The sequence below is a fragment of the Herpailurus yagouaroundi genome, unplaced genomic scaffold (assembly GCF_014898765.1).
Source record: "Herpailurus yagouaroundi ecotype Mexico unplaced genomic scaffold, PumYag 195, whole genome shotgun sequence".
Lineage (NCBI taxonomy): Eukaryota > Metazoa > Chordata > Mammalia > Carnivora > Felidae > Herpailurus > Herpailurus yagouaroundi.
In genome coordinates this window covers 97,750-125,094 of record NW_024412426.1, presented here as the reverse complement: position 1 = coordinate 125,094, position 27,345 = coordinate 97,750, and the positions used below count along the sequence as shown (strand labels likewise).

The 27,345-nt window shown below is 48.5% G+C and overlaps 1 protein-coding gene across 3 annotated transcripts; it reads left to right on the top strand.

The window, feature by feature from the left end:
- The first annotated feature begins 3,195 nt into the window (after positions 1–3,195).
- CD34 (CD34 molecule) lies at positions 3,196–26,833 on the top strand. Of its 3 annotated transcripts, none has more exons than XM_040446318.1 (9): positions 3,196–3,350; positions 5,328–5,396; positions 13,201–13,383; positions 14,059–14,312; positions 15,345–15,425; positions 23,688–23,838; positions 24,075–24,127; positions 24,446–24,610; positions 25,174–25,314. In XM_040446318.1, the coding sequence occupies exons 1-9, from the start codon at positions 3,272–3,274 to the stop codon at positions 25,186–25,188; spliced, it is 1,050 nt and encodes a 349-aa protein (XP_040302252.1). In that variant the 5' UTR covers positions 3,196–3,271; the 3' UTR covers positions 25,189–25,314. The 3 variants fall into 3 exon arrangements, with proteins under 3 accessions (XP_040302252.1, XP_040302251.1, XP_040302250.1); XM_040446316.1 differs by lacking the exon at positions 25,174–25,314 and adding an exon at positions 25,321–26,833 and having other exon boundaries at positions 3,197–3,350; XM_040446317.1 differs by lacking the exons at positions 5,328–5,396; positions 25,174–25,314 and adding an exon at positions 25,321–26,833.
- Positions 26,834–27,345: the final 512 nt, after the last annotated feature.

Below are 27,345 nucleotides of genomic sequence, written 5' to 3'. Positions count from 1 at the left end.
AGAACCAAATGAGGAATGTACTTTAAAACTCAAAATTTTTAGACCTTTCCCCTTATTTTTTTTATATCAAAGAAGTCTATTTAGCATGGGATGGGGGGGACTATTTTAAATTGGTTGATATGACATGGAAGGGTTGGGGCTGGGGTGGGACAATGTCCCATGGTGAGGGTGGTCATAACCTAGAGGTTTATAAAGGGCCCGACAGAGCCTCTCACTCTGGATCTTTCTGTTGCACCCTCCACTATGTGCCATGTAGGTAACTTCTTCTAGCACCAGCTTATGGGATGAAGCAGGGGGCAGAGACACCAAGGGGTAGCCAAGAAAGGCTAGAGCTTTGAAGACACTTGATAGCTCACCTCTGTATGACTGTGAGGAAACATAAGGCAGGGGCCCCAGGACGGACTTGTGTCCAGTGGCCTGCCTGAACCTGAGTTTGTGGGTGGTTGCCACAAGCTTGTGTGTGCATGAAGTGGTGAGTCTCAACGACCTTGGAAAACAGGAAGGGTAGCCAGTTATCACCCAGTGTCATAGTTGTGGTGCAGACCAGAGAAGAACAGATCCGGTTTCTTAGAAGAAGGGATGGGTCAGCCTCCCTTCCCTACACTCCTATTTTTCCTCTCTGAAGTAAGCCAGCCACTTTGCATGGAGCATGTCTTCTTTCTAAACTAGGGCTTCTTGAACTTAGTGTGCGTACGAATCACGGAAAATGAAAGGAGACAAAAATACAGATTTGAACAGGTACGTGCACCCCAACGTTTATAGCAGCATTATCAACAATGGCCAAACTATGGAGAGAGCCCAAATATCCACCAACTGATAAATGGGCAAAGAAGATATATAAAAATATATATAATAGAATATTACCTAGCCATCAAAAAGAATGAATTATTGCCATTCGCACCAACGTGGTTGGAGCTGGAGTGTATTATGCTAAGTGAAATCAGTCAGTCAGAGAAAAACAAGTACCATAGGATTTCACTCATGTGTGGGATTTAAGAAACAAAAGAGATGAACATATGGGAGGGGGAAAAAAGAGAGGGAAACAAACCGTAAGAGACCCTTAAGGGTTGATGGAGGGAGGGTGGGGTGGGGGTGATGGGCTAGGTGGCGATGGGCGTTAAGGAGGGCATTTGTTATGATGAGCACTGGCTGTTTTATGTAAGTGATGAAGCACTGAATTCTGCTGAAACCGATTTTGCACTGTGTGTTAACTAACTAGTATTTAAATACAAATTTGAAAAGACAAAAAAAAAAAAAGAATTACGGAGAGTACCTATGTAAAGTGCAGATTCCCACACCTTAACCTTCATTCTGTGTAAACCACGCTTTGAGAAGAAGCTCTACTCCAGAGCTGGTTAAGAAATTCAGGTGTTAGAAACAAATTCTTTCCTATCTTCTGGGGCGCAGTTAGGGCAGACAAATGGCATTTGAAGTAACGAAAAGAAACTCCTAAGAATGAAGGAAGATCCACACTGACCAAATTGGTTTTCCTATCTAGCAAGGATTATAACTCCACATTTGGTTCACAACCTCTGGGTGTGAAGCAGACCCAGTCTCCGGAGCTGAGAATGTTGAGGGGGAGTTGAGAGAGGGGTTGGAAGAGGAGCTTTTCTTTTCTCTATTAATTGGGAGTCCCAAGGACAAAGGCCTGATTTAAACATGTATTTTTCAGTTTTTTCTGCCCCTAGCTCCAGGCCTTTGAGATCTCACAATGTGGTCAGATCCAAATCACCATTTGCACTTTGAGAGAGATTCATACCCATACCATTGTATTCTATCAAATTTGCATCTTAAGCCTTTGGTTTTATTACGTGATGAAAGGCTTTGTTTCTTATTTAAAGACAAGTTAGCCAACAAGATCGGAATAGAGAGCTTTGAGCTTTGTTTCCAGACCTGGGTCCATTTCTCTCTCCTGTACAAACCAAATAATAGTAAATCAGAGAAGGACCATAAAGATAAGTCTGCTTTCGTGATGTTAGGGAGTCTGCAGACAAATAACTCAGGAAAGATCAGAGGGGGCTGGTCTGACCTTCCTTCCTCCCAACTTGGGCTGTACAGGGCGCATATCATGGGAGAGACCCGACTGGGTGTTAGTAATCCTGCGATTCCATTCAGGATCTCAGAGCATGTTCGCAGACTGTGGCTTCCCTTATCTGCTCCCTGGTGCCATCATCTCCGCCTCCGGCCCCTCTCCCCTCCAGCGTCTTCCTCCCCCATCCAATCCAGTCTGCCACAAGGCTGACAGCCCAGCTCAGAGTTTCTGCAGTTCAGATTACCAACATCTAGAACAACTAGTGAGGAAGAGGGAGCTCCAGGATCGACAGGTAGTAGAGGGTGGGGTCAGGGGAAGTCCTTTTCCTGATGAAAGAGCTAGACAAAGCCTGTAGAGTCTCAGACCCAGAGCTGGAGAGGAGGTGACGACGGGAGAGAGGGTGTCCCAGATGCCAGGAGAGTCCTTTGTCTTTATGGCGATGGTGACAGGCTCAAAGTACGTGGAAAATTAGGAACGGTCACAGGAAAAACCCCTCCAAATTAACACAGACAGATCTTGCAGGGGAAAAAAGTGAAAAGAAAATCAATAAGGATGGTTTGGACGGGTGAAATGAATAATTACAGTTATTTATGTGTCCTGCTCACTCTTCATGCTTCATTAACATGCAGCACAGTCTCTGGTGTGACTGTCATTAAATGCATCAGATTGGGCAGGGGCTACGTTTTTACCTGATTAGCAAAATGCTCACATTTGTAAACTAGGGTCCTCACAGTAGAGTCCTTTTGGCAAGATGGTTCTCGGCTCAAAAGTTAAAAATAAAGGAAAACAAAAAGGAAAGAAAACACACACACAGGCGAGCGCGCGCACACACACACGCACACACAAGCACACAGAAGTCAGGGGAAACTTGCCCCCCGCCACCGGCCAGGCTGACACAAAGGGGTTAAAAGTCGAGTGGAAGTCGAGCTTGAAGGAGCAAGACGGGGCCTCTATATAAAGTTGAACAAGTATCTGGGGCCCGCACAAACCTCCACCTTTTTTGGCCTCCACGGCGGCAACCCCAGCCCCTGCTAACGTCCTCCGCCTGTGGGACCAAGTGGGGAAGCTCACGGTTGTGGCGGCCAAGGAGAGGGGCCGGCCTTGCCAGGAATATAGAGGGAGGGGAGGGGAAAAAGCCCGATCGCCCACCCCGCTCCCGGGCGGAGGGCGGGGGCAGCGCGTCCCGCGGGCCGAGCGCGTCTCGGGCTGTGCGCATCTCTGCGGAGCGGCGCGGGAAGGATGCTGGTCGGCAGGGGCGCGCGCGCCGGGCGCGGGATGCCGCGGGGCTGGACCGCGCTCTGCCTGCTCAGTCTGCTGCGTGAGTACCGGCCGCGCGCCCGGGCGGCGGGGAGGGTCCCCGCTCTCCCGGAGCCGAGCGCGCAGAGCCCGGGGGCGCGCAGGGAAGGGACCCCCCCCCCCCAGCTGCCCCAACCCACGCCCCGCGCCCACGGCGGCTCCCGGCTCCGGTGGGACCGGGGCCGCCCTGGGACCGGCGCACCACCTGGGAAGCGCTGGGGTGGACGGGGAGGCAGGGCGGGCGACCGCGCCGCGAGTGTCAACCAGCCCAGGTGTAAACCGGGCGGAGCTCTCTGAGCTTCCCGGTAGTGGAACAGTGCGACTCGTTCGCACTGTCTCTAAAGTACAGCGCTTCGAAGATGCCAGAGGCTGTGGCCAAAGGTCCGGAGCGCAAAGATGGAGCCAGAGCCAGGAGAGGGGAGGACAGAAGCAGGAAAAGTTTTGCGCCTGGGGGTTGATTGAGAAAGCCCAGGCCGCAGCGGGTGCTGGGAAGAGGGCGCAGGCGCCCACCGACCACCACCACCACCACCACCACCACCACCACCACCACCACCGGCACTGGGCGAGCCCGAAATTTAAGGATGGGAGAGAGGCCAACCTGGGACAAGGCCCCAGCTCCAACGCCCAGGAGGCGCCGGAGGCAGGCTGAGTGAGGTGACCAGGGGGTGTGGAATGAACAACAGTCCGGGAAAGAATGCTTACATTTAAGATCTGAAAGCTAAATTACAACTCCCTCTTCCGACACCCACACCCACTCCCCTGGAGAGAAGGTGGCAGCGGATGGGGTCTGTTGTGCGCCCTGCCTCCGTCTCCCCATCGCCCCCCCCCCCCCCCCGACCCTGGCACCAACTCCAACCTGTTACATTTGGGGGCATTCTTCCTCTTCCCCCTCCAAGTTCTAGAACTAGGGAATATGTCAGCAGGCTCGTGGACACCCTTCCGCTCACCCACACTTGCTCCTACTTCTTAGGATCTTGCTCTCACTTTGGTAAAGAAATCATAGACAGTAAGTATTTATTCTTAACTGCTTTCATTTGGGGAGAGCATTCTCTATCTCCTCTCATTGCCTTTAGAGGGTTTTAAACATTGTAAGCTGTTCTCCTTTTTGCTCAAGATTCTGCTTCCAGCCCTCTAGGGCCCCCAGTTCCCTACACGTACTCATCCTACAGGCCACCCACTATGGCCCCACAGAGAGACCTGGGCCTGCCAGGGACTCCTTTGCTCTCAGTGTCCTCTGGTGTCAGCGTTGGGCCCACCCAGTTGGAGAGAGACTCCGGGCTTGGGAAAGCTCTAAGTTAGGCTCTGAGTTGACCAGTTCGGCAGCCCCAGACCTGCCCTCTGGGGCAGAGAAAAAGCTGTCATTTCAATGTGGAAACACTAGGATAGGGGAACTCCCCTGGGTGCTAGACAGCACCCTCATAACACAGTGGAGCCGATCAACAGCCGATCAGATGCTTCACTCTCCTTTACACAGCTCGTGATGACCTGGTCCTGGGCCGAGTGAGGCCCACCCTTTTTTTATTTCCTCAGCTGGCCAGTCTCAGTCTCGCCTTGGCTCATAGCAGGGGGTGGGGGGAGCGACTTAACTCCTGCAAAATCTGGGCAGATATGCCGAGAATCTCACTGTCTCAGCTTTGGGGGTGACAGCTGGGACATGGGTCCCGACCCTCAATCTTGCCAGACTACTTGAGCCAATGTGTAGCCTTTCGTCTTGCCTGAGAACTTTCTAGGGTTTGTTTCTTTCTTTAACACTGGGAGTCACTTTCTGTCCTGGTCTACATTGGGGGATAGATGAGTGAGTGACTGTACCTTGAAACGCTGACCGAGGGACATTTGCAGGAGTTCGTGTGATTATTGCAAACTTTAGGGCACCGGGGGTCTTCTCATCATGTACACTGACAGAGGGCTTTGTTCTGGGAAGGTCTTTCTGTGCTCTGTGAGAAGTTGGCGTAAAGATGGGCACAGCGGTCCGACCAAAAGTAGACTCTTTTTGTTGCAGATGAAGCTGCTTTGGGGGGCGACCAGAGTCAGAGTGAGGCGCCAGGTAGCACTCCCCTGCCACCAACAGGTAAGAGAAGCCTTTCAGGTTATTAGGAAGCCCCATTTGTGGGCCTCCGGGTATCTGTCCCCTCCAAGCCCTCCATGGCCTATCTCCTTCCTCCCTCTGTAAGGACACCCCCCCCAAGGCCCGCCCCTTCACATTCCTCTTCTTCCGTCGTGCATGCTGACCCCACACCCATATCCTGTCTGGGGCTACGTGTAAGAGGGGAAAAAAGAAAAGGGAAAAGAATTTTATCAGATATTTTCCAGAGGAGAGAGGACTCCACCCTTTGACTCTCTGCCATATAGCGACCGACGAGGAGCAGCCTTGGGGACCTCTGACTAAGTCAGCGGTCCCCAGTGGTCCCCCTTGTCGGGCCAGTCCAGCTGGCACAACCTTTGCAAATGCAAGTCTTCCACGGCCTTTCCGTTTGACGGATAAAACACTTCTGGGCATCTTTTTCTTATCCCTTTAGCTCCACCTCCTGGGCCTCCTTGTTCACTTGTCCTCGTGTTCTTCCTACTTTGAGTCTTTGTCTCCAAAAGCTCGGGGCAAGGAGTACCAAACTGCAGCAGATAAACTCGGGCGCAGAGTCTTACAAAAACAAATAAAAAAGTAGGAACAAATTCCACTCCGTATGGTCTCACTGCCTGATTTCCTTTAGACCCTGGGCAGGAGGGCCTGGGCTCACTGTCAGGGCTGGATGGCTATTCGGCTCCACCCTCGGGGGGCCTGGCCTCCCTCTCTCCTTGACTTTGCCTGATCTAACTTAAATGGCCCCCAAGTGTGGAGAATTCAGAAGGTGAAGGTATGGAAACAAGAACAAAAACACCACCCTCCAAAAGAAAATGCTCCAAGTTGCCAGGGCAGAATTTCCTATTTGTCTGGGTCTTGACTTCTCTAATGAGAACATTCTCTTCCCTCCTCAGCTACGAAATAAAAACACATTATCTACAATTTTTAGTCTCCACGGCCCCTGACTTTGCTAAGGAGAAAGATGCGTGCGTCTTGGGAGAGTGAGAGGCCAATGAACGGGGGACGGGCCAAGGTGGACTTCTTAGCACCTGCACTCTGGGGCCCACCCCGGGGACCAATCGCTTCCCTTTGGATGTAAAAGAAAAGGCCTTTGGGCTTAGTTGGCTTCATCTGCTTCTTCCTGGTTTGGCGGGGAAAGACCCCAAAGAACCCACAGCTGGTACCTTTTAGTGGGATGGCACTTCTAGGTAGCGAGTTCTGTTGTTTCAGAAAATGCCTTAACGAGTCTCTGGGTGAAAGTAACCTGGACCCCTGGACGGGCCTTGGAGGTTCAGGGGCAGACAGGAGGTTCATTGCTGAGCATGGTAGAATACATCGGAACTTTGTGTTTGATGGGCCTGAGAGACACTGGCTGAGGGAATGCAGAGCCCAGAAGGAGTAGAGAGAGAGGAAGGGAGGTGCCTGGACCATCAGAGAGGCAGTGGTGCCTGAGGGTGGAAAAGACCCAGCGAGGAGAAACTCCTTACGGTGTGGCATGCATGCTTAGCACAGTAATGTCTGGAATTTCAGGCTTATGCCGTTGTCTCTTCCGGGCTGGGCTGTAATCTGGCTCCGTGCTCTCAAACCTTTGATAAACACACGCCCGCCTGGTGTTAGTGTGCTTTGCGGGGAATAAAGGAACAAGTCCTCGGCTGGCCTACGGTGAAGCAGAACCACAGTGCCTGAGCACAGGGAGGCACAGAGTTGCAGAAAGGGAGTCAGTGGCGATTAGGGGAATGAAGGAAGAGGTGACTGGGAGAAAAGTGGGCCCCCAGAGAAAGTGCAGGAGACCAGGCTTCCGTGGTAAGTGGATTGGGTCCAAGACAAGGTATTTGAATATTAAAGAGAAGTCAGAGTCCGCTGTTCACTCAGGCCACAGACGCTTGGTTTACGCTCACGTCTCAGTGAGCCACTAAACCATAGGAAGGCATCAGCCCAGTTCTTTGTTCTGGTCCAAGATGCCCAGACTCGGGGAGACCTGTAACAAGGATGCTTCCTAAATGTTCCCGGAGAAGATGGGTGGCTCACCACCTCCCAGAGTAGTTCATTCCATTAAAAAAAATAATAGTTAACCCCCCCCCCCCCCGCATTTTAAGCCTTACTTTGTGTTACAATGAAATTAGCTTTCTTGAATCATCTGATCATTAACTTCTATTCTTAATTAGAATTGGCTAATCTTCAGTGGCTTCTAATCTAATTCTCTTCTTTAAACTACCATGGAATTAATATGATCCTTCTTCAAGACAATCCTTAACGATCTTTCTGGCCCCACTAGATTATAAAGCTCCTTGAGGACAGGGATTTGTTGAAATTGTAATGACCTTAACCCCAAACCTCAGGAAAGAATCTTCTTTTCTTCTGTGCATGGTCCTTTGCACGTCATGGGTGCTTATGACCAATACGAATGAATACATGCATGAAATGAATCTTGAAGAAAGTTACTTATTCTCCCTCCCCAAATTCTTCTTTTCTGGATCAGAGGTTAGCAAACTTTTTCTGTCAAGAGCCACATAGGAAATATTTTAGACTCTGGAAGCCATATGTAGTCTCTTAGGCATATTCTACTCTGTTTAATTATACAACACTTTAAGCATGTAAAAGCCCTTCTTAGCTCCCTGGCCGTACAACAGACAGCCCGCGGGTGGATTTGGTCCGCCAGCTATTTGCAGACCCCTGATCTAGATGAAATAACTCCTGGCCCTCAACCATATGACTTGGTTTCTAGAGCTCTCCTAATTCTGGTTATCCTTTCACGGACACTCCCTAATTTAACAAACTCCCTCCTAAAATACGGCATTGAATGAGACCACGCTACATAGATGTGGTTGGTGTGAACATGCCTGACATGGTCGCCATTCAATCTAAGTGCTTTTTCTGAACTCAGAGGATTGTGCTAAGCACCCTGAGAAAACAAACGAGTATCAGAGATGTTTCCGGCACTAAAGAAATTTATAATGTAACTGAGGTGACAAGACCTATAGTCAGGAAACAGAGTTTATGATTTTGTGCCAGATAAGTGGTGGAGAGATGTGTCTCAGGGTCTCTGAGAAGCAGAAGGAAGGGGCCCTATACTAAAGATAACTGCTGTTTCTTGAGCGTTTACCAGAGAGGCTAACTGCTTTATGCTTCTTATCTCCTTTATTCCTCAAAACAACTAGGAGTTAGGGAATATTTTTATTCCCATTTTATAGGGAATGTTTAGAGAGTTGAAGAAGCTTCCCCCCAAGCCCTCACAGCTAGAACATGGTAGAGAAGCCTCTGAACATGGTCTGACTGCAGAGGCCAAGCTCTTTCTTCTGAGGTTTCCTTCTCTTCTCAGAAACATGGGCTGTGGGTTCCCAGCAGAGTCCAGCAGGCTTCTTCTTCCTGCTACTGTATCCCTGTGGGCTGAGCCACCCAAGATTTTCTGGAAGAAACTCCTCTCAGGCAGGGCACCAGAATTGAAAGGAATGGTGGAACGGGGCTAGCTGGCCATGAGGAGATCAGGAAACAATACCAGCAAAAAAAAAAAAAAAAAAAAAAAAACACACACACAAGAAAAAACAAAAAACAAAAACAAAAAAAGAAAAAGCAAAAAAACCACAACTAAACCTAAGGGGGTCTTTGGAAAGCAAGACTGAGCATAGGAGAACATAGGCATTTAGCTATTTAAGTAGCAGAGCATTCTGGATCTCTGAGGATTTGTAAGCCCTCTTTCAGGATGAAAAGATTCTCCAATTTACTAATTGTAGGTAGGAATCTCTTAAACATGTATTACATTATGCCTTTGCTTCCTCCGTGTACCCCTCAGAAATAGGACTTTAACTTTCATGACTCAGATGGATCATGAAAATAATTTAGTTATGGTGCAGCTCAGTGACTTTGTTAATGCTTACTAAGGTGTATATATTTATTTCCTCCTACTGTAAATGATTCCAGACCAGTGTGTGTGTTTTTTCACATGTATTTATTTTTTTGAGAGAGAGAGAGAAAGAGAGAGTGAGCTGAGAAGGGGCAGAGAGAGAGGGAGACACAAAATCTGAAGCAGGCTCCAGGCTCCGAGCTGTCAGCACAGAGCATGATGCGGGGCTCGAACCCACGAACCGGGAGATCATGACCTGAGCCAAAGTCTGGTGCTCAACCGACTGAGCCACCCAGGCAGGCATCCTGTGACCAGTGTGGGCTTTAATACTCATGTCTGTTTTTCATTTATCTGTTTCTTCTTTTTTAAACTGTCGTTTCTCCTTGATGTTTGCTTCTAAGAGTCTCCAATTTTTAGCTTTAACTAGGATATCAGATAACCAAGCTTGTTAGAACTTGGTGTAAAACAAGAATAATTGCCTCTGAATAAGTACCTGTAAGTTAAATGCAAAACTTTTACTCCATGAATTCTGTGACCTCTGTTTGGTGTTTTTGGCTTCTTATCCTTATTCCGCTAACTTTCTGACATCTTGTCTCTTCCCTTTGCCCCAAGCTCATGAGTTAGGATCAAATAGGATATCTAGAGTCACATAGGGTACTTAGGGGGACACAGTTAATAAAGGTAGGGTGGAAGGTAAACAACATAAGATGGCCTTTTGTTCAATTTTAAATTGCACTGTAAACGCCCTGTTGGGTTGGGGCTAACGGCTGTTTGTCTGGAAGGCTCCAGTCTAGAACGGAATGGAGTGGAGGTTTCGTTGATCGTCTCCTAGAATCGAACTGGGAAGCCGCGATTACTCCCTTACAGAGTTGGAGAACAGAATCAGATCAAGAAAGGTCAGCATTTGATAGTTTAATGCCTTGGATGGGGGCGAGAAGCTAGGATAGACAGAGACACGTGGTCGGTCTCGATTCTTATAAATGTTATTCCTCCAAGGCGCAGTCTCTTCTTGGGAGCTCCAGAAAGGGAGCCCTAGAGACTGTGAAATTAAGACACTTCCTGCCTGCTAGCCCCTACACCGCAGCACCCGGTTGGATTGGTCTCCAGGTCTTCCACCACCTTGTTCCCTCGCTCTACACCCCCTCACGTATCCCGTCACCTAGCCTTGCCTTTCTGCCCTCCCTCTTTGACCTGTTTCTCCAGGGTCTCAGAGGCTTCCTTGCTCACAGCGCGCTCAGGGCCATGCATCTGAGGTTGGGATTTCATTTTCTTGGCAGGTGGATCGTGCTACCTGCTCCTCAGCGTTTGGCCCGGTGGTGGGTGGGAGGTGGCTGCGGCAGCTGGGAGCCCGACCCCAGCGGGTCGGTAGCTGGCCTGGGTCCAGAGTCGCTTCACTTCTCTGGCACAGGCCCTCCGCCCTCCGAGCTAGCAGCAGGTCTCCGCTCACATCTGGAAGAGTTCAGAACTGTTTGTCTGGGTGAAGGAGGCCCTGGGGAGGGGCTTCCAAAGCATGACATCACCTCAGTCAGGCGCAGCTTTCTTTGGAAAGCGCAAAGGGCTGGGTCAGCCTGAGCCAGATAGGATTCCCAGGAACTGATGTGTTGGAAGGAAGAAGAGGAAAGGGCGGGCAGGAAGAATGATGTCAACGGGGAGTTCCAGTGGTGCCTTGGAATGGTACCTGGGGAGGATGATCCTTCAGGTCAGTATCCGCCTGCTCCCGCCACCCGCCCCTTGTGGTGAGTTCATAGCTTAGGGGCGGATTGCTGAGCGGGTCCTGTCTAAGGGCCCGGGGAAGACTGGATCTGCTTTCCCACCTATTTCATTTTGATAAACCCACCTCCTGCCTAACCCAGGTAGGAGCCCATCCTTTTCTCTCCAGAGGTGCGGAGGATGCATCCTGGTTCTTAGCAGTTTCGACTCTCTGACCTTCTTGCTACTTCTACTCAAGAGTCAGCTAAACGTCAGTGGCCCCAGTGTTCCCTGCCCTGAACTACGGCCTCCCCTCTTGGCCAAAGCCTTGCGTGATTCAGGCTCTTATCTCTAAAATGCAGGTGGTACTATCATTTCATCCTCCTGCTCACATGCACATAATGTCAAGATATGATTGTTGTATTCACCATTTATATCCATCTACTTGCAGCAGGTGGGAAGGGAGGCAGATGTGGGACAGTGAGACTTGTCACTGCTTTTAGGGGAAGCATTGAAACTAATGCCTAACTTCCCTCTTGATGCTGAGGGAAAGAAGAGTTGTCAGTCTACATTGCCATTTACCTGGAGACCTCCCAAAATTACAGCTGTAGATCTCAATCAGGAAAATTGAAAGACAAGCTTTAGGGTGGCCTGGGATCCTCAGGGGCCTTTCCTTGAGGGTGGTACTGTGGGTGCTGAGCTCTGGGTACCAAGTCGATCCTATAGCATTTATGGGGCCCAAGCCAAGAATGGAATAGAGGCCCTCATACCATATGTCTAAATACTTCAAAGTTACAGTCAGGCCTGTGAGCTTATAAATGAAATGTCCTCTATCCCCTTACCTTGAAAAACATACCCAATGGCCACCTGGAAGGCCGGGTTTGAATTTGGGACCCTCTCAGTCTCAGAATTCAGTGCCACCGTGTGGCTGAGAAGGAAGAGATGGCCCTTGGCTCCCTCCTGTCCCGCTTCTCTTCTTTTTACCCCCAACCCTGGCTCACTGTCGGGGACCTTGCATGCATGCAAGGGACACACTATCCGCATGCTTCATGTGTACACGTTCTCCCTGAAACTGCCACCTCTTGGCCACCCTTGTGCCTTGGAGGTCCATACCCTGGTACTGCGGTTCACCCTCAGAAGGATGGACTGGGAGAAAAGGCCCCATGAGGATCCTCAAGTGAGAAAAGAGGCATTTGGGCAAGAATTTCTAGGAGTTCTGGTCCCCAGTGTATGATCTAGACAAGAGGGTACATCTCTGTTGGCCCCATGGACGCCTCATGGTTGGGAGCAGGGCAGAGTAGGAGGAGGAATAGAATACAGACTCTAACGTTCAGGGAAGTTTCTCCTTTCTGGATGTAAGGATGTCATTGATAGGTACCCCCAGGAAACACAGAAGGACAAGGACCCTCATGAAGATCTTCAGAGAATAATTCAATCCAGGAATATTATACTATATCAATTTAAGTTATTTGTCATTAATTCTCCCAAAACAATCCAGGTAAGGAAAGACCCTCACTTTAGAGGTTGGTAAACACACACACACACACACACACACACTCACACAAGCACATTAAACTACATAGTTATTGGAAAAGGCAGAACTAAGCTATCTTCCTACATTTGATGAGAAACCAGGCCTTAAGTTCTCTAGATCATCCACTGGTCAGAGGTTCTTAAAAGAAATCGTGGGGTCACTTACTGAGTTTCTCAACAAAAGGCAAGGAGGATGGGTTTGCAGGCCATGAGGAAAAGACTAGAGTTTGGGAATGGGGGAGTCTTGGACAGATAGAAGATTTTTAAGGGGATTGAATAGAGGTGGCATGAATCTAGTGGCTATTCCCAGAGTATATGAATGGAACGGCTGGAGGGTGACAGAAAGAGAGACAGACACGTTAAAAAGGAAATCTTCCCCCATACTTTAGATCTTTGCAGTGTTTACTCAGATATAACTTGATATTTTAATATTCTATTTAACATGTTCTAAACTTGCCTCGTATTCTCATGTGGCTTTAGTTTTTTTATATTTCTTTATTTGTAATGATTCTGGTACGTTAAGCTCATACATAGGTTATCCCATTGAAATTCATTTAGCTGTTTGCAACTTTTCCCTCCTGCAAATGGTACTATACTGGACACTTGATGCGTACAAGCTTTTCCTTCCTTATCTTCTTAGGGAAAATCTAGCAGTGAGAAATTCTCCTGTCCAGGAGGATAGTCTTGATGTCATGATGTCCTAAGTCTCCAGGATGATTTAGGTTCTGACTTTTCCTCCTTGTTTCTCGATAGCCTCTGGGTTCACAAATACACAAACCAGGACCACTGTTACCACAGAGCCAGCCACCTCACATACAAGTTCAACTGTTTCCACAAATGTGTCCAGCCAGGAAGCCACCACACTAAGTCCTCTTGGAATTACCATGCCATACCCTGTCTCTCAAGACCGCAATGGGACCGCAACAGCCATCTCAGGTAAAAAGTGTTTGTCGCGGGCCCCAGAAGGATGTGGCTGGTACTTGGGTAAAGCATTAGGATGCCTGGAGACCTCCCTTAGCCCTGCCTTCCCCCGCAGATGGAAACATACAAGTCCTGCGAAGCATGGTGTGTGCATCATGTTTAGGGTGCCCTGAGGTAGACTCCTGACAATTCCTGTAGTGATGGCTTTCTCAGGCCAACACTTTGGCTGCTGATCCTGACCAGTAACTCTCCTTGTACCCTGTTTTCATGCTGAGTTCAGCTTAGTGATAAAATAAGGATCAGATGAGGACTCCCTAGACATCTCTGATCTCTTCTAAGTGAGAGAAAGTATGTACAGGTTCACACTGGTTTTTGACTTCTTCGGGGTGAACCAGATTCCAGTTCAGCATCAGAATCCTGAAAGCACCTCTCAGTGATCATTCTCAGTGATAGCCATGGTTCCAGTAGCTGGCTTGAAATGAGTTTGGTAGGGGTTAGGATATGAAGTAACTCTTAACTCCTGCGATTCCCTTTTCTGGTTTGAAGTCCGGGTCAGGATCGTTATCTGTAAAGTTTTAATTCAAGACAGTGAACTGAGATGTGTGTAGGGGTGTGTGTGTGTGTGTGTGTGTGTGTGTGTGTGTGTATGAAAACATGTGCATGCAAAACATGTGTTTTGGTCTATTTCAGAGACTGCGGTCAACTTCACTTCTACCTCTGAGATCACCCCAGTGCCTGGAACGGGGAACTCTTCTGTCCAGCCACAGACCTCTTTAACTGTCACAGCGTTTTCCACCACAACCAACTTTTCAGCTTCAGACATGACTTTGAAGCCCAGCATGCTCCCCGGAAATGTTTCCGATCCCCCATATAACAGCACCATCAGTGTGACATCCTCCACTGAGCCTTATGCATCATTTTCTCCCACCCCAAGTACCATCAAGGTAGGTGAATTGGGCCAAAAGTGGCAGATTGCCCCCTCGCTTCGTATGTATGCAAACCCTCTCCTCCCCTCAACCTCTCCTCATCCCAGCCAGTCAGATTTGGGTCATGTAAGAATTAACATGGAAAATATGCAGCTTAAATATTGCTGGCCAAGATAGAAAGGGGAAGGGAGGAGTGGAGACAGGTCGCTGACGTATGCTGTGGGTATTTCATTTCTAGGGAGTTGAAAGTAAAGGGGGATTCTTGGGGGTCCGTGCAGTCGGCTGTGGTTCTTTCTAGTACCTCTTGGTCTGGGCTTTGACCAGGGCACCATTTCCCTTTGAGCGTATTTGGAAACCACTCTCTATTTAATGGGGCGACTTGCAAACAATGTTTAGGACCACCACCATTTCCTGTAGATGAGAGAGTTTGGTGGTATGTCAGGTATAGAGAAGCAGTGAAGAACTGGGCAGACCAAGGATGGTGAGCTCAGCCTTGGGGTCTGTGGCTGTCAACAGTTTGGGGCAGGAAGGGTAGAAAATATGAGGGTGCGTGGTGCCTGGGGGCAGGCTCAAGGGACCTGACTGGTTTCTGTTTTTAAAGGAACCAGAATAGGAATCTGGAGAGCCCTGGGGACCAGGAGGAAAATGAGTGTCACCAGGATCAGCCTGGCCACCCCCATTACCTTAGTGCTTATATGGCCTCACTGCATGTGTATGATCCACGGCAGGGAGAACAGCCCCAATGGGTAAATTTCGTCCCCTCTTCCATTTCTGCACCAGCCAAGCTCATGTTTACCAAGATTGCAAATAGCTACTTGTTGGCAAGCCCAGGCTGGTAACAAAAGTTTTGATATCTGATGTGGATGGGTGTAAGAAGGAGGAAGAGACTAACACCAATTTATACATCTAGTCCCCTGCCATTTTTAAATTTCCTTTTTCCGAAAACCTCTTAAGAGAGTACCCCCACAGAAATCAAACTGGACAAGAGGTGGGGGTAAAAACGAGGGGCAAAGATACTGGCTTATTTACTTTGTTTTTGTTTTACTACAGGGAGAAATCAAATGTTCCCGAGTCAAAGAAGTGAAATTGACCCAAGGTATCTGCCTAGAGCTAAATGAGACCTCCAGCTGTGTAAGTCAAACTCCCCTCCACCTCACCCCTATCCTTTCCTCCTCCCTCTTCTCCCACAATCCCTTCCGAACATCCTTAAGCCCTCTTGGACTGGACCAGACTTCAGTGGGGGTGGGGAGAACTTAGCTGGTCAGGCGCTTTCAAATACAGAGCTTTGGGTTTAGGGAGTAAGAGGCCCCATCTGGCGGGCAAAGAAGGCAAGGACAATTTTTTTAAAATTGAGTTAACTTTTTCCCCTCCTCTGTAGTACATTTAATATATACACGTCAGACTTAAGTTTGCTTTCATGTTAAGAAAGTCCTTAGTGAAATACACACTAGTGACCTGAAGTGCCAATTTGCTTATTATTTATATATAACTCTTTAATCCGTTTAGAATTCTTTTGTGCTGTAATGCCACATTTTCCATATAACCGTCTTTCCTCACATTGTTTATTGAATGATCCCCTTTGTTGACTGGAATGCTGTTTTTTAGCTTGTATTAAATTTGTATTTGTCCCAGGGCATATTCTACAGAGATATTTTGTTCAGTTTGTCATTTTTTGCCTATTTTAAGTTTTTTTAAATTATTCTACTTTTATATTATAGTACTCTTTAATATCCAGCCATGCAGGTCTTGGCTCACTACACCATAAAAAGTTTATTTTTTTGTCTGTTGTTTTAGAAAAACTTTAGAAACATCTTGTCAACATTAAAAAAAGAAATATTAACATTTTCATTGGAACTGCTCTAAAGTCTCTCTCTATTTTTCTGGTCTTCTCTTGTATCATTCAGCATATTATCTTTTTAGTTTTTAAAAACTAAAAGCTAGTTTGTTTGTTTGTTTGTTTGTTTGTTTTTCCGGTAGGCTTTATGGACTTTTAAAGTTTATTTATAATACAGATTTCCCATTAAATATTCTAATCGATCATTGCTGGTATATTATAAAGTTGAAAACTTCCAACTTTTCAATATACGTTCCCAACATATATTGAAAGTTTTGAAAATTTATCTTAGGTTTAGCCATTTTCTTTAACTTACTTGTTAATTTCAAGACCTCTTTACTTGATTCTTTTTTGTTTTCAAGGCAAGCTCTCATGTTGTCTGCCACCATACATTGTTTTTCTCCTCCTTTTTAGTAGTTAATGCCTTGTTTAAGTTTCACATCTTATTGCATTGGTTAGACCATACAGCTCGGCATTAACTTTGAATGTTGATAGCAGACGTCCTTGCTTTGTTTCAGTAAATCCAATTTCCTGACAGTTACAGTTTCCTCGACGAAGAATGGAATGACAGGACTCTTCTTATTCACTTGTAGGAAAAAACATTTCCTTATAAGTTGGGAATCCATTTAAGGGAACTGTATGTGTGACGTGTGACATGTACACACGCACATGGGTAGCCTATAGTCTGTAGAGGGCATTCAGTTATTTATTTTGTCCATTCTGACTGCCCATATCGTACCTGTGATTATCAGTTGGGTCATTCTGACTCACAGATCTTTTAGAATTATGCCTAAGGTCTTTGTTTAGCCCAGGACTTCTAAAAACAATGGGAGTTGCAAAGACATAAGTTCGCACAATAGGATAAGTGCACGATGCAAAATAGTGAACTTAAACATGAATATACAATGTACAAGTAATACAGGGATTGCAAAGACAGAGGCTCACACAATAGAACAACTAAGTGCAATTTGCAGACTAGTCAACTTAAACATGAGCATACAAAGTACAAGTAATACTCTGTGTGTTTCTGATACCTATTTTCAACTCTCCTTATTAAAAAAAACATCGCCAAACCCTTTGTTAATTATAGCTTAAAAAACGACTTTTTTTTTTTTTTTTTTTTTTTTTTTAGTAATATCCTGGTGAAGCACTTATTTTCCTGTGTATCACACTGGTCTGTGCCAAAATGCTGCTTCTGCATGCCACTGATTTAGAGCCAATTGCAGGGCAATCTAAGTGTCTGTCCATTGCCCTTCAAGGCTCACATTTAACTAGGGTCACCATACAAGACAAGTGCTGGAAACTGACCGCTACTCCAGAAATAACTCCTCTTACTGTGGTTGCTTTCTCTCTGTGGTCTTTACTGTCTCGTCATTCATGCCACAGCTGAGAAGGTCTGCTCTCTCGTCTCTGAGATCTGGGGAGCATCTGTGAGCAGGGACGTGCAAAGACAGCAGTCCCTCCACTATGCTAAAGAAGGCCTCTGCACCATTCACGGTGAATCAACTCTCTGGTGACCCCTTGGTCGTGCTACTTTTCCCTGGCCCCTCTGTCACCGTTGATCCCCCCTCTCTTCCTGAGGGTTCCTCCTCCCTAGTCCCCAAGCAGCAGTGCCTCCTAAGTCTCCCCAAGGTAATTTCCCCCCCGGGCAGCAATCATTGTTCAGAATCTCTAGCCAAAGCTCCGGATTGTGTTTCAGATTCCTTTCCCTTGAGTCCTACTGTGTGCTTATTTGATCATCAATCTGTTCCCAAGGCCATGAGTGAGTGGCGTGGTGCCTCCTAGTTTTCCTTAGGTTGCATTTGCCCCCGGTGTCAGAGGGCCTTAAGGGACTGGTTCGAACCGTGGGAAACTCAAGCCCTACTCACACCCTAAGGAGAAGCATGAAGGATTTGAATTCCCCTAACATTATGTCCTTGAGTACTTGTGCAATGTCGGCGTGCTCCTGCCTCCCGTGTACTCCCGTAACGGAAATACGTGTGCAAGTTCTCAGCTATCCAGACACTCACTCTGCACTGGGATGTACTGAGTATCCAACCTTTCAGCTCCCACTGTGTGGATTATTCCGCCTGTCTTCTGTACCTGCATCCTGCAGGCATTCATTTCTCAACTACTCTCCTTTTGCTCCCCCTCCTTCACCTCTAGGCAGAAATCACCCCTATCAGCCTGGGGGGGGGGGGGGGAGGGCAACCCCTACCCTCTTCTCAAGCACCTGCTACTCCGTCTTAGAGCCCTCATTTGCAGGACCCGTCACTCTGAGTCTGACTTTCATTCTCTCGGCTGCAGTGTCAGGGTAATTTAGTTTTTGTGGTTATGGGTTCCCAAATCGTTTCCACAATGTGAGCTTACTTTATTCTCTTATGCTGTCCCCCCATTTATCCAGGGAAATACACCAAGAAATTTTTTAATGGTGGTAAAAGACACATAACATGAAATGGACCATCTTAACCATGTATACGTCCGCATATAGTTCAGTGGTATTAAGAACGTTCGCATTGTTGTGCAGTCTCCAGAAGTCTTTCCATCTTCCAGAACTGAAACTCTACACCCATGAAACAACTTCCCATTCCCCCCACCTCCTCGCCCCTGGCAACTACCCTTCTACTTTCTGCCTCTGTGATCGGACTACTCCAGGTACTTCATAGGAGTGGAATCATACGGTATTTCTCTTTGTGTGACTGGCTTATATCACGGAGCATAATGTCCTCGAGGTTCATCCATGTTGTAGCATGTGTCAGGATTTCCTTCCTTTTTAAGGCTGAATCATGTCTATACCGCATTATGCTTATCCCTTCATCCACCAATGAACACTGGGTCGCTTCCATCTTCTGCTGTTGGGACTGATGCTGTTATGAACATGGGTGTACAAATACCTCTTTAACACTCTGATTTCATTTTGGGGGCGGGGGGGCACATACCCGGAAGTGGAATTGCTGGATTATATGGTAAATCTATTTTTAAATTTTCGAAGACCCGCCATACTGGTTTCCATAGCAGCGGCACCATTTTGCAACCCACAGGGCACAGGTTCTGACATGTCCACATTCTTACCAGCATTAGCTATGTTCTGGGTTTTTCTGATAGTAACCGCCCTAATGGGCATGAGGTGATAGCTCATCGTACTGTGGATCGGCATTTCCTAGTGATTAGTGATGCCGAGCATCTTTTCATGTGCTTATTGGCCTTTGCGTATCCTCTTTGGAGAAATCTCTATTCAAGCCCTTTGCCCACTAGTTTGTTTTTTAGAACTACCTTTCTTTAGAGCCACATGTGTTTACATGCAGAGGTCGTATTTCCTCAGCTAGCTCTCATCGCCCTTATTCTGTCGTATTTTCATCTAAGGCAGGCTGCTTCCAGCCTCCAGATCATATCCCCCAGCCCACGCCTTCCTTGCCCTCTGCCCAAACACTAAAGGTCAGTTTCCATGCAGAAAAAATAACTTACAGATGGAGGACAGATGAAGACCATGTGTCTCCTGGTGAGAGCCTGAGATCTGGAGACAGTCTTAACTCCTCGCTCGTGGTCAGCTGCTCACCGGTGGGGTGACTTGTAGCAGAGTCCTTCACTCCAGTCTCTAAATGAAAACAGGGTTTTACCTGCCACGTCAAGGTCACACCAAAATAGATAAAATGAGAAAGAGAGGGAGGGAGGGAGAGAGAATGAAAATTGATCCTAAAAATCTCATCATTAGGAAAAAAAAATTTTTTTTCATTTCTTAAAATTTATCCTGAGGGGCACCTGGGTGGCTCAGTTGGTCGAGCATCCGGCTTCTCCTCAGATCATGATCTCGTGTTTTGTGAGTTCGAGCCCCACCATCAGGCTCTGTGCTGACAGTTTGGAGCCTGGAGCCTGCTTCGGATTCGGATTCTCTGTCACCCTCTCTGCCTACCCCTCCCCCATTCACACTCTGTCTGTCTGCCTGTCTCTCTCTCAAAAATAAACAAACATTTAAAAAAGTTTATTTTGAGAGAGGGCGAGCGCGAGCGGGGGAGGGGCGGGGAGAGAAGAATAGAGAGAACCCCAAGCAGATTTGGCTGTCAGGTCAGAGCCCAAAGCTGGCTCAAACTCACGAAACTTGAGATCCTGACCCGAGCCAAAATCAAGAGTCTGACGCTCAACTCACTGAGCCCCCCAGGCGCCCCACATTGGGAAAACATTTTAAGGATGATTTGGAAAAATACCTGTCCCTCTCTCCCTACTCCAAGTGCTTAATGAACACGCTTCCTTAACATGTTAAGAGTCTTGGCAAAGTTTGAGAATGCTGCTCTAGAAAGGTTAGATGGTTTTATCATTGTAGTTATTATTTTTGCAAAGCAACATGTGTGAGCAGATGTGGTTAGGGGCTAACAAATCTGATTCTCATGAGCAAAATGGCAGTCTGTGGCTTCCTCCTGCCCACTCTCCCATGATATCTGCCCACAGCCTCTCTGGGGGGAGGATGTTTATTTCAAGCGTCCAGAGAAGCATTGTGCTTTGTTCAGGATCCACCTGCTCCTCTCCAGGCTCAAACACAATTCACTGATGCTGTTGGATTCCAGAGTGGGAGGCTGGCCACTGTTATTCCCTTGAATTTAGTCCAAGAAACTAAGCGAAGGGTGGAGGGACCCTGTGTGGAAGCCAGACCAGTTGGAACTTTAAGCTGAACAACAGTTCACTGGGTTCTTCTGTTTGTTTGGTGCTACGTTTAGTGTCCTTTGGGTTCAAAATTATGTAACGTACGCCCATTCTCCCCATTAAGGAGTTGTACTGTCTAGTCAGAGAGAAATGGCAATGACAGTAAGGCAGAAGATGATCAGACACCGAAGTGTGGGTTCTAAGGGCTACGGTATATGGTATATTACTATCATTGATGGTAACAATACCAGCTGCCCTTTGTCAAGTGCGCGTTGGGTTCCACACACTTTGTTGGGGGCTCTTTATACAACACCGCTTTAGTCACAGCTCAGTCTTCGACTGAGGAACCTCACGCTCAGACTAGTTGTATGTCTTGCAAAGACTCTAGTCAATCGCAGAGGCAAGATTGATGCCGGGTCTATGGGAGATAGGGCCAGTCTCACTGGGGAGCTGGGGTTTGAGTTGAGGCTTGAAGGATGGGATTTCCAAGGAAGAGGGCCATGTTCTTCCTTTTCATATAGGCAGGGCTGTGAAGGTCACAGGCTCTCACACACTTGGGCTCCCCATAATGGCACCCTCAATCTGAAGGCCTTTCCTGACCAGCTTTCCCTGCACACATTCTCCCCATTCTTCAAGGCTTACTTTGAGGTGTTTCTGATAACCCCCAACCTGATGTATGCTCACCCTCCTTTGAATGTCCATAGAACTTTAGCTGTACCTTCCTCGTGGTACTTACCGTGTAACTAGCTCTGTCACTTGTGTCTTTGTGCCTCAGTTTCTTCATCTCTAAAATGGGGAGAATAATAACACCCATCTTGAAGGGTTGTACAAGGTCTAAATGAGTCACTATATGTAAAGCACTTGGCACAGTGCCTGAGACGTAGTGACCATCATTTGTTTTCATTGCCATGCATGCAAACTAAGAGCTTTGGCTATGTGGAATTCATAGCTACCCCCCCCCTCCATGATACATGTGCAGAGATTTGCACACAGTGTCTTCCATTCAGGGCTTGGTAAATGTCAGAAGAGCTGAATATGGTTAAGGTGCAGCTTCTTAGGACTCTGCAGGTTGAGGACGTGCCATTTTGTGTGGTTTGTTTAGATTGTGCAGGAGCCCTGTCCCTCTGCCTCTCTCAGGAGAGATAGATTTCAACCAGAGACGCTCCAGGAGGCCAGAGTTGTCCAGGCGGGGACTTCCCTCCTCCTCATCCAGAAGGCATGGTGTTTGGGAGGGTGCTCCCAGGGAAGCAACGTAAGGCTCCCAAAGAGAAAGGGGCCTAGAGAAGAAAGACACTGCTGATCATATCCAGTGGTATCCAGAATGCCCACAGCAAATGCTGTTTTCAAGAGCCAGATTTTTCCAGAGACAGAGCCTCTATCCAAGTACTTCCTCGGAGACCTTTGCTTTGCTTTGCTTTTTAAATGCTTATTTATTTTTGAGAACGAGAGAGACAGAGTGTGAGTGGGGGGCAGGGCAAAGAGAGAGGGAGACCCAGAATCCGAAGCAGGCTCCAGGCTCTGAGCTGTCAGCACAGAGCCCAACGTGGGCTCGAACTCACAAACTGTGAGATCATGACCTGAGCAGAAGTCGGACTCTTAACCGACTGAGCCACCCAGTAGGCCCCCTTAGAGACCTTTTCTTGACAGTTGAAGCAGCAGTGCCCTGAGAGTGCATTTTTCTGTGCCCTTGGTTCTTGAGGGGCTTCTGAGGCTACCTCTGAACTCCTGTCTCTGTGACCTGAAGGTTAGCTAGCCCTGCTCTTCTGGCCTCCTCCAAGCCCACTGAGTTCCACCCAGCTCCCTTCAAGTCCAGCTGATAGAAGAAAGCTGGGGCCTGAGGCCAACCCTGACCTTGCCGTGTGCAGAAGCAAAGGATCCTGGGTTTTCCTGCCGTGGGCCACAGCAGTAGGAAAATACCCAGGCTGCTTTCCAAGCTGGGAGGCCCACAAGGAGCAGTCCTGCCCCACAAACAGGAAGCTGTCTCCTCCACGGAGGCTCAGTTCGGATGCCCCTCACACGCCCCAGCAGTTTTCCCCGAACAGGAAAGTTGTCGGAGCCGTTCAGGCATTTCCTCCTCACCATCTGCCATCCGGACAGAGGAGAGAGTCTTGGTTTCGGTTCCTTTCCTGTGCAGGGGAGGCCGCTCTGATTGGAAGCTGCTGGAACACATCCTGGGAGGTGTGAGAACAGGGTGTTGGAAGGGCACAGCCAGTGTTTCCAATTCATCTCTGTCCCAGGACTCAACTGGCAAAGAATCATGAGAGCTTATCTCCTGGGGCCAAGTTCCTGAGTCCTAGGGACCAGACAGCAACTGGAACCATCTGTGGACCTCATGTAAAACTGGCTTCCATGCTTTTAGTGGGGAAAGCATGGTGGGCTTCCCCACTTTGGTGTTTTCAAAAACACCATGTCAGTTTCAACCATGCTCCTCGTGAGCCCCGTTGGGGGGGTAAGATGGAAGGGCCCAAGGATGCCACTGGGTCTATAGCCATAGACTTGTTCTCTACTCCCTTCCCTTGGCTTTTCCTCCAACACTTGGGGCTTTTATAATCTTGAAACAAAGGATTTTCTCTCCATCAGTAATACACTATTCATATTTGCTGTTTGAATTTAATTTGAAATAGTGTAGGTGTCCATGGGCAATCCTTAAATAAGACAGTGTTTCCTGAATTTCTGCTCCGGTCCTCTTACAGCCCCACCTAGGACACTGATAGATGTTTCGGGACAGGGCAATTTTTGAGTTTTTTTCTTATTGTGTTTTGGCACATCTGTAGTTCACCGGATTTTTTTTTTTTCCCAGTTAAATTTTTTAGGAAGAAAGGATCCTTCTTGTTTAGAGAGTCATAGTGTGACTTTCATCAGGATTACTACCTGAGACTCTGGATGCAGCTCAGGGTATATGAATAATTTCGTCTTCTGTTCCCCATTTCTCTCTATGTTGCCAGGAGGAATTTAAGAAGGATAATGGAGAGGAACTGACTCAAGTCCTGTGTGAGAAGGGGCAGGCTGACACTGTGGCTGGCATGTGTTCCCTGCTCCTGGCCCAGTCTGAAGCGAAGCCTCACTGCCTACTGCTGCTCTTGGCCAACAGGACAGGTAAGGGGTGCATCTGTCTTGGGGTCTAGGGAGGGAGTGGGGCTGAGGTTAGACAATCCTGGGTAGAAATCTGGTATCTTAGCTCAAAGAGCACAGGTGCTGGGGAGAAGAGCCAGGCTGACTTTGGGAGATGGAGCACCCTGGGCATCAGAGCATCATCTAGAACATCACAGGAGGGCACAGGAGGATGAGCTCTTCCTGCTTCTAGATTCAGCAATCCCTGTTTCTCATTCTAGAACTTTCCAGTAAGCTCCGTCTTCTGAAAAAGCACCAGCCTGACCTGAAAAGGGTAAGTTCTCTAAGGTGATGGGAATTCTCAAAGGGAAAATTGGGTCAGGGGAGTCACTGGAGTGGAAGAGAAAGTACTTATCTTTTCTAGACGTGTCCTTCCTACTTCTCTGCCCTTCTCCAACAGTCCTTACCTGTCTGAGCTTGAACCAAAATTTTATGGTTTTAAAAGATGTCAGTCTTAAGTCCTCTTTAGAAAAATCCCTGAGGTCCAAGACTTCCTGTGTTCATCCGCTGTTGGGTCTAGCGTGGGCTGGGCTTCTCTTCTAGAACTCACATCCCACAGGTGACAGGCTGTCTTTTCTGTCTTCCCTTCAAGCTTGGGATCAAAGCCTTCTCTGAACAAGATGTTGGGAGCCACCAGGTCTATTCCCGCAAGACCCTGATTGCCCTGGTCACCTCAGGGATCCTACTGGCTGTCTTGGGCACCACTGGCTATTTCCTGATGAAGCGCCGCAGTTGGAGCCCCACAGGAGAAAGGCTGGTCAGTTTGGGGGTCCAGGGCAAAGAAAATGAGGAAGATAGTGGTCTTCTGGGGAGGTCCATAAATGTCCTGGAGAGGGGAGGAGACATACCAGAAAAGGTACTTCCGTGCTTTTACACATGGACGTGCAGAATACACATTACCATGTCCATGGACAAGTCTGAATAATATATAGCAGATTGGAAAGGAGGCACTAACTGGGGCCAGCCCACCTGCTCACTGTGGCAGCAGATGGCTCATGTCATCCGTTTATGATTTTGCCCGGGATAGTTCAGCTGGGTATACCAGAACAGGCTGCTAAATCAATCACACTTATTGACATGTATATTAAATGTCCGTGGGTGCCACTTAGCTCACCAGAAGGGCCCTTATGGAAGGAAAATCTACTGTTGGAGTGTTCTGGATGAGGGAGGACAAGGCTGGGGTTTGACTCTTGGCTTCTGGCCTGCTACCCACTCTGGGGAGGGCATTCCATCCTGGGAACTGCCTGGTGTCTGGCGGGAGCTGGTTATGGAGCTGCGGTGGCACGGTGTTGTGCCTCTCCTCTGTCCTTTCTCCTCTAGGAGCTGGAACCCTGACTGCTCTTCAGGAAGAAAGGAGTCTGCACATGCAGCTGCAACCCCCTTCTCTCCCTCCCACCTCATCTCCCCCCACCCCTGCCTCACTCCCCTGCTTACCAGATAATGCTCCTTTATTTATACACTGTCTAGGGCGAAGACCCTTATTACACGGAGAACGGTGGAGGCCAGGGCTATAGCTCAGGCCCTGGGGCCTCCCCTGAGGCTCAGGGAAAGGCCAGTGTGAACCGAGGGGCTCAGGAGAACGGGACCGGCCAGGCCACATCCAGAAACGGCCATTCAGCAAGACAACACGTGGTGGCTGATACCGAATTGTGACTCGGCTGGGTGGGGCAAGGCTGGGCAGTGTCTGGGGAAGGGGCCCCTCCCTGCATCTGACCACATGCTGCCTCCACGCTGGAGGCACCATCGATTGCATTCTACTCTTTCCTGCTGCACACATCCTCGGAGGCTGTTCCTGGGGCCCGGTACTGCACCTGCCCGAAGGGTTCTCTCCACCTTGGTGGAGGGGAGATAACCCCTGCCATTTACATGTTCAGCTCGCTAAGCCCAGAATTGGGTCGACTCTGAGTAAAGGTGTGGGGGGAGGGGAGGCCAAAGTGCAGAGAAGCTACCAGGGTTGGGGGGTGGGAGGTGATGATCTTGCATCACTCACACGTGGGCTTCTGTCCTCTCCCTCCTCTCTGCCATATTAAAGGAACTCCCAGGGGAAGCATGGGCCTTTTCTGGGCTACAATTTCCTCCCAGGAGGCTTTGCCTTGTCCTGTTTCTTCCTCAGATCTGTCTTCTCTACATCAGGAAACCAAAGCAACCCAGTGCGCCTGCTCCCTTGTAATGATGCAGCCATAAAGACTTGTTATCCTAAACCGTCCCCCTTATGCCCTGGCCAAGGCACTGTGGATTCAGGCACCGGCTTCCCTCATGCTTTCCGGTTTCCCCTGAGCTTCACACCTCCCTCCACATCTGCATACAGAAGCCTGCTACGTTTTCTGGCTGAGCCTGGAACGAGGCTCCAAGTTTTGAACAACGTCTTGTGTGTGTGTTTGGGAGACAGGGTTAGGGGACATGGGTCCATGCATTCCTTCCTGTGGGGGCAAGTGGGAGAGAGCGAACGGCTCAGTCCTTGTCTCTCTGGGGCTCATGGAGCCTCATCTTGAGCCTCTGTTTCTCCCTGTGGGTCAGAGTGGACAGGATCATGGGACCAGACCTTTGAGCCAAGCCTCTTGACTTGTGCATCTCTGAGGAAGCGCCTTGCTCAGAGGCTAGGTTCTGGCCTTATCCTCTGATCTCAATGGCTTCTTCCTTCCTCCCCCTGACTCCTGGGTTGAGCTGTGGACTCAGTCTCCCAGCAGACTCCTTTTGATCTCTGTCTCCCTCACTCCAATCCCCTCACTGCTCTGCACCTCCATGTAGTCAGGGCCCCTTGACATCTCCAGAGAACCTTCACCACAAGCCACCTCCTCTGTAGGTGACCCAGGTTCTCATTTGCATTTTTCGGTTTTTTTCCAGAGGGGTAAGCAGGGATCCTGGTTTCAGTGACGGTTGGAAATCGAATTTTCCAGAGAGAGGAAGGTTGGGTGGGTTTTATTTCTGAATAAAAGAATGGTGTGTGTAAATACTGTAATTAAAGTGATACTGAAACACATCTGTTCTGTGTCACTGTCCCAGCCAGTTGTGTCTGAATGACCCAGCGGTCTCCCCGCCAGACCTCAGACCTGGCCAGACTGTGCAGTGATACGGTGGAGAGGGGCTAGCCAGGAAAGAGGTGGGCCCATCATGGGGACACAGGTAAAACCCAGGGTGCTGCCCTTTGGCCAAGTCTCCCTCTCTGGGGGAAGCTCACAGGAAATCTGGATGCGTCTAGTCACAGAAAGACAGACCAGGATGCAGCAGGGGCCGTGAGGATAGAGGGTGGTGTGCCAAGGACATAGGCGCTGGAGGCCTCGTGGCCTTTCTGAGAAGTGGCACGTTTGGGTCACCGTATGCAGAATATGCATAACCGGGCGAAGGAGCCCCATGCACGCCTTACTGCCACACCACGTCCTGCCCGGAGCTGGGAGCAGAACGGTGAAGGTTGGGGCGGGCAACTTCTGGCTGCCAGCTCCGGGAGGGAGTGGTTTCTATCTTCAGTGTGAAGACACCAGCCTAACTGCCAAA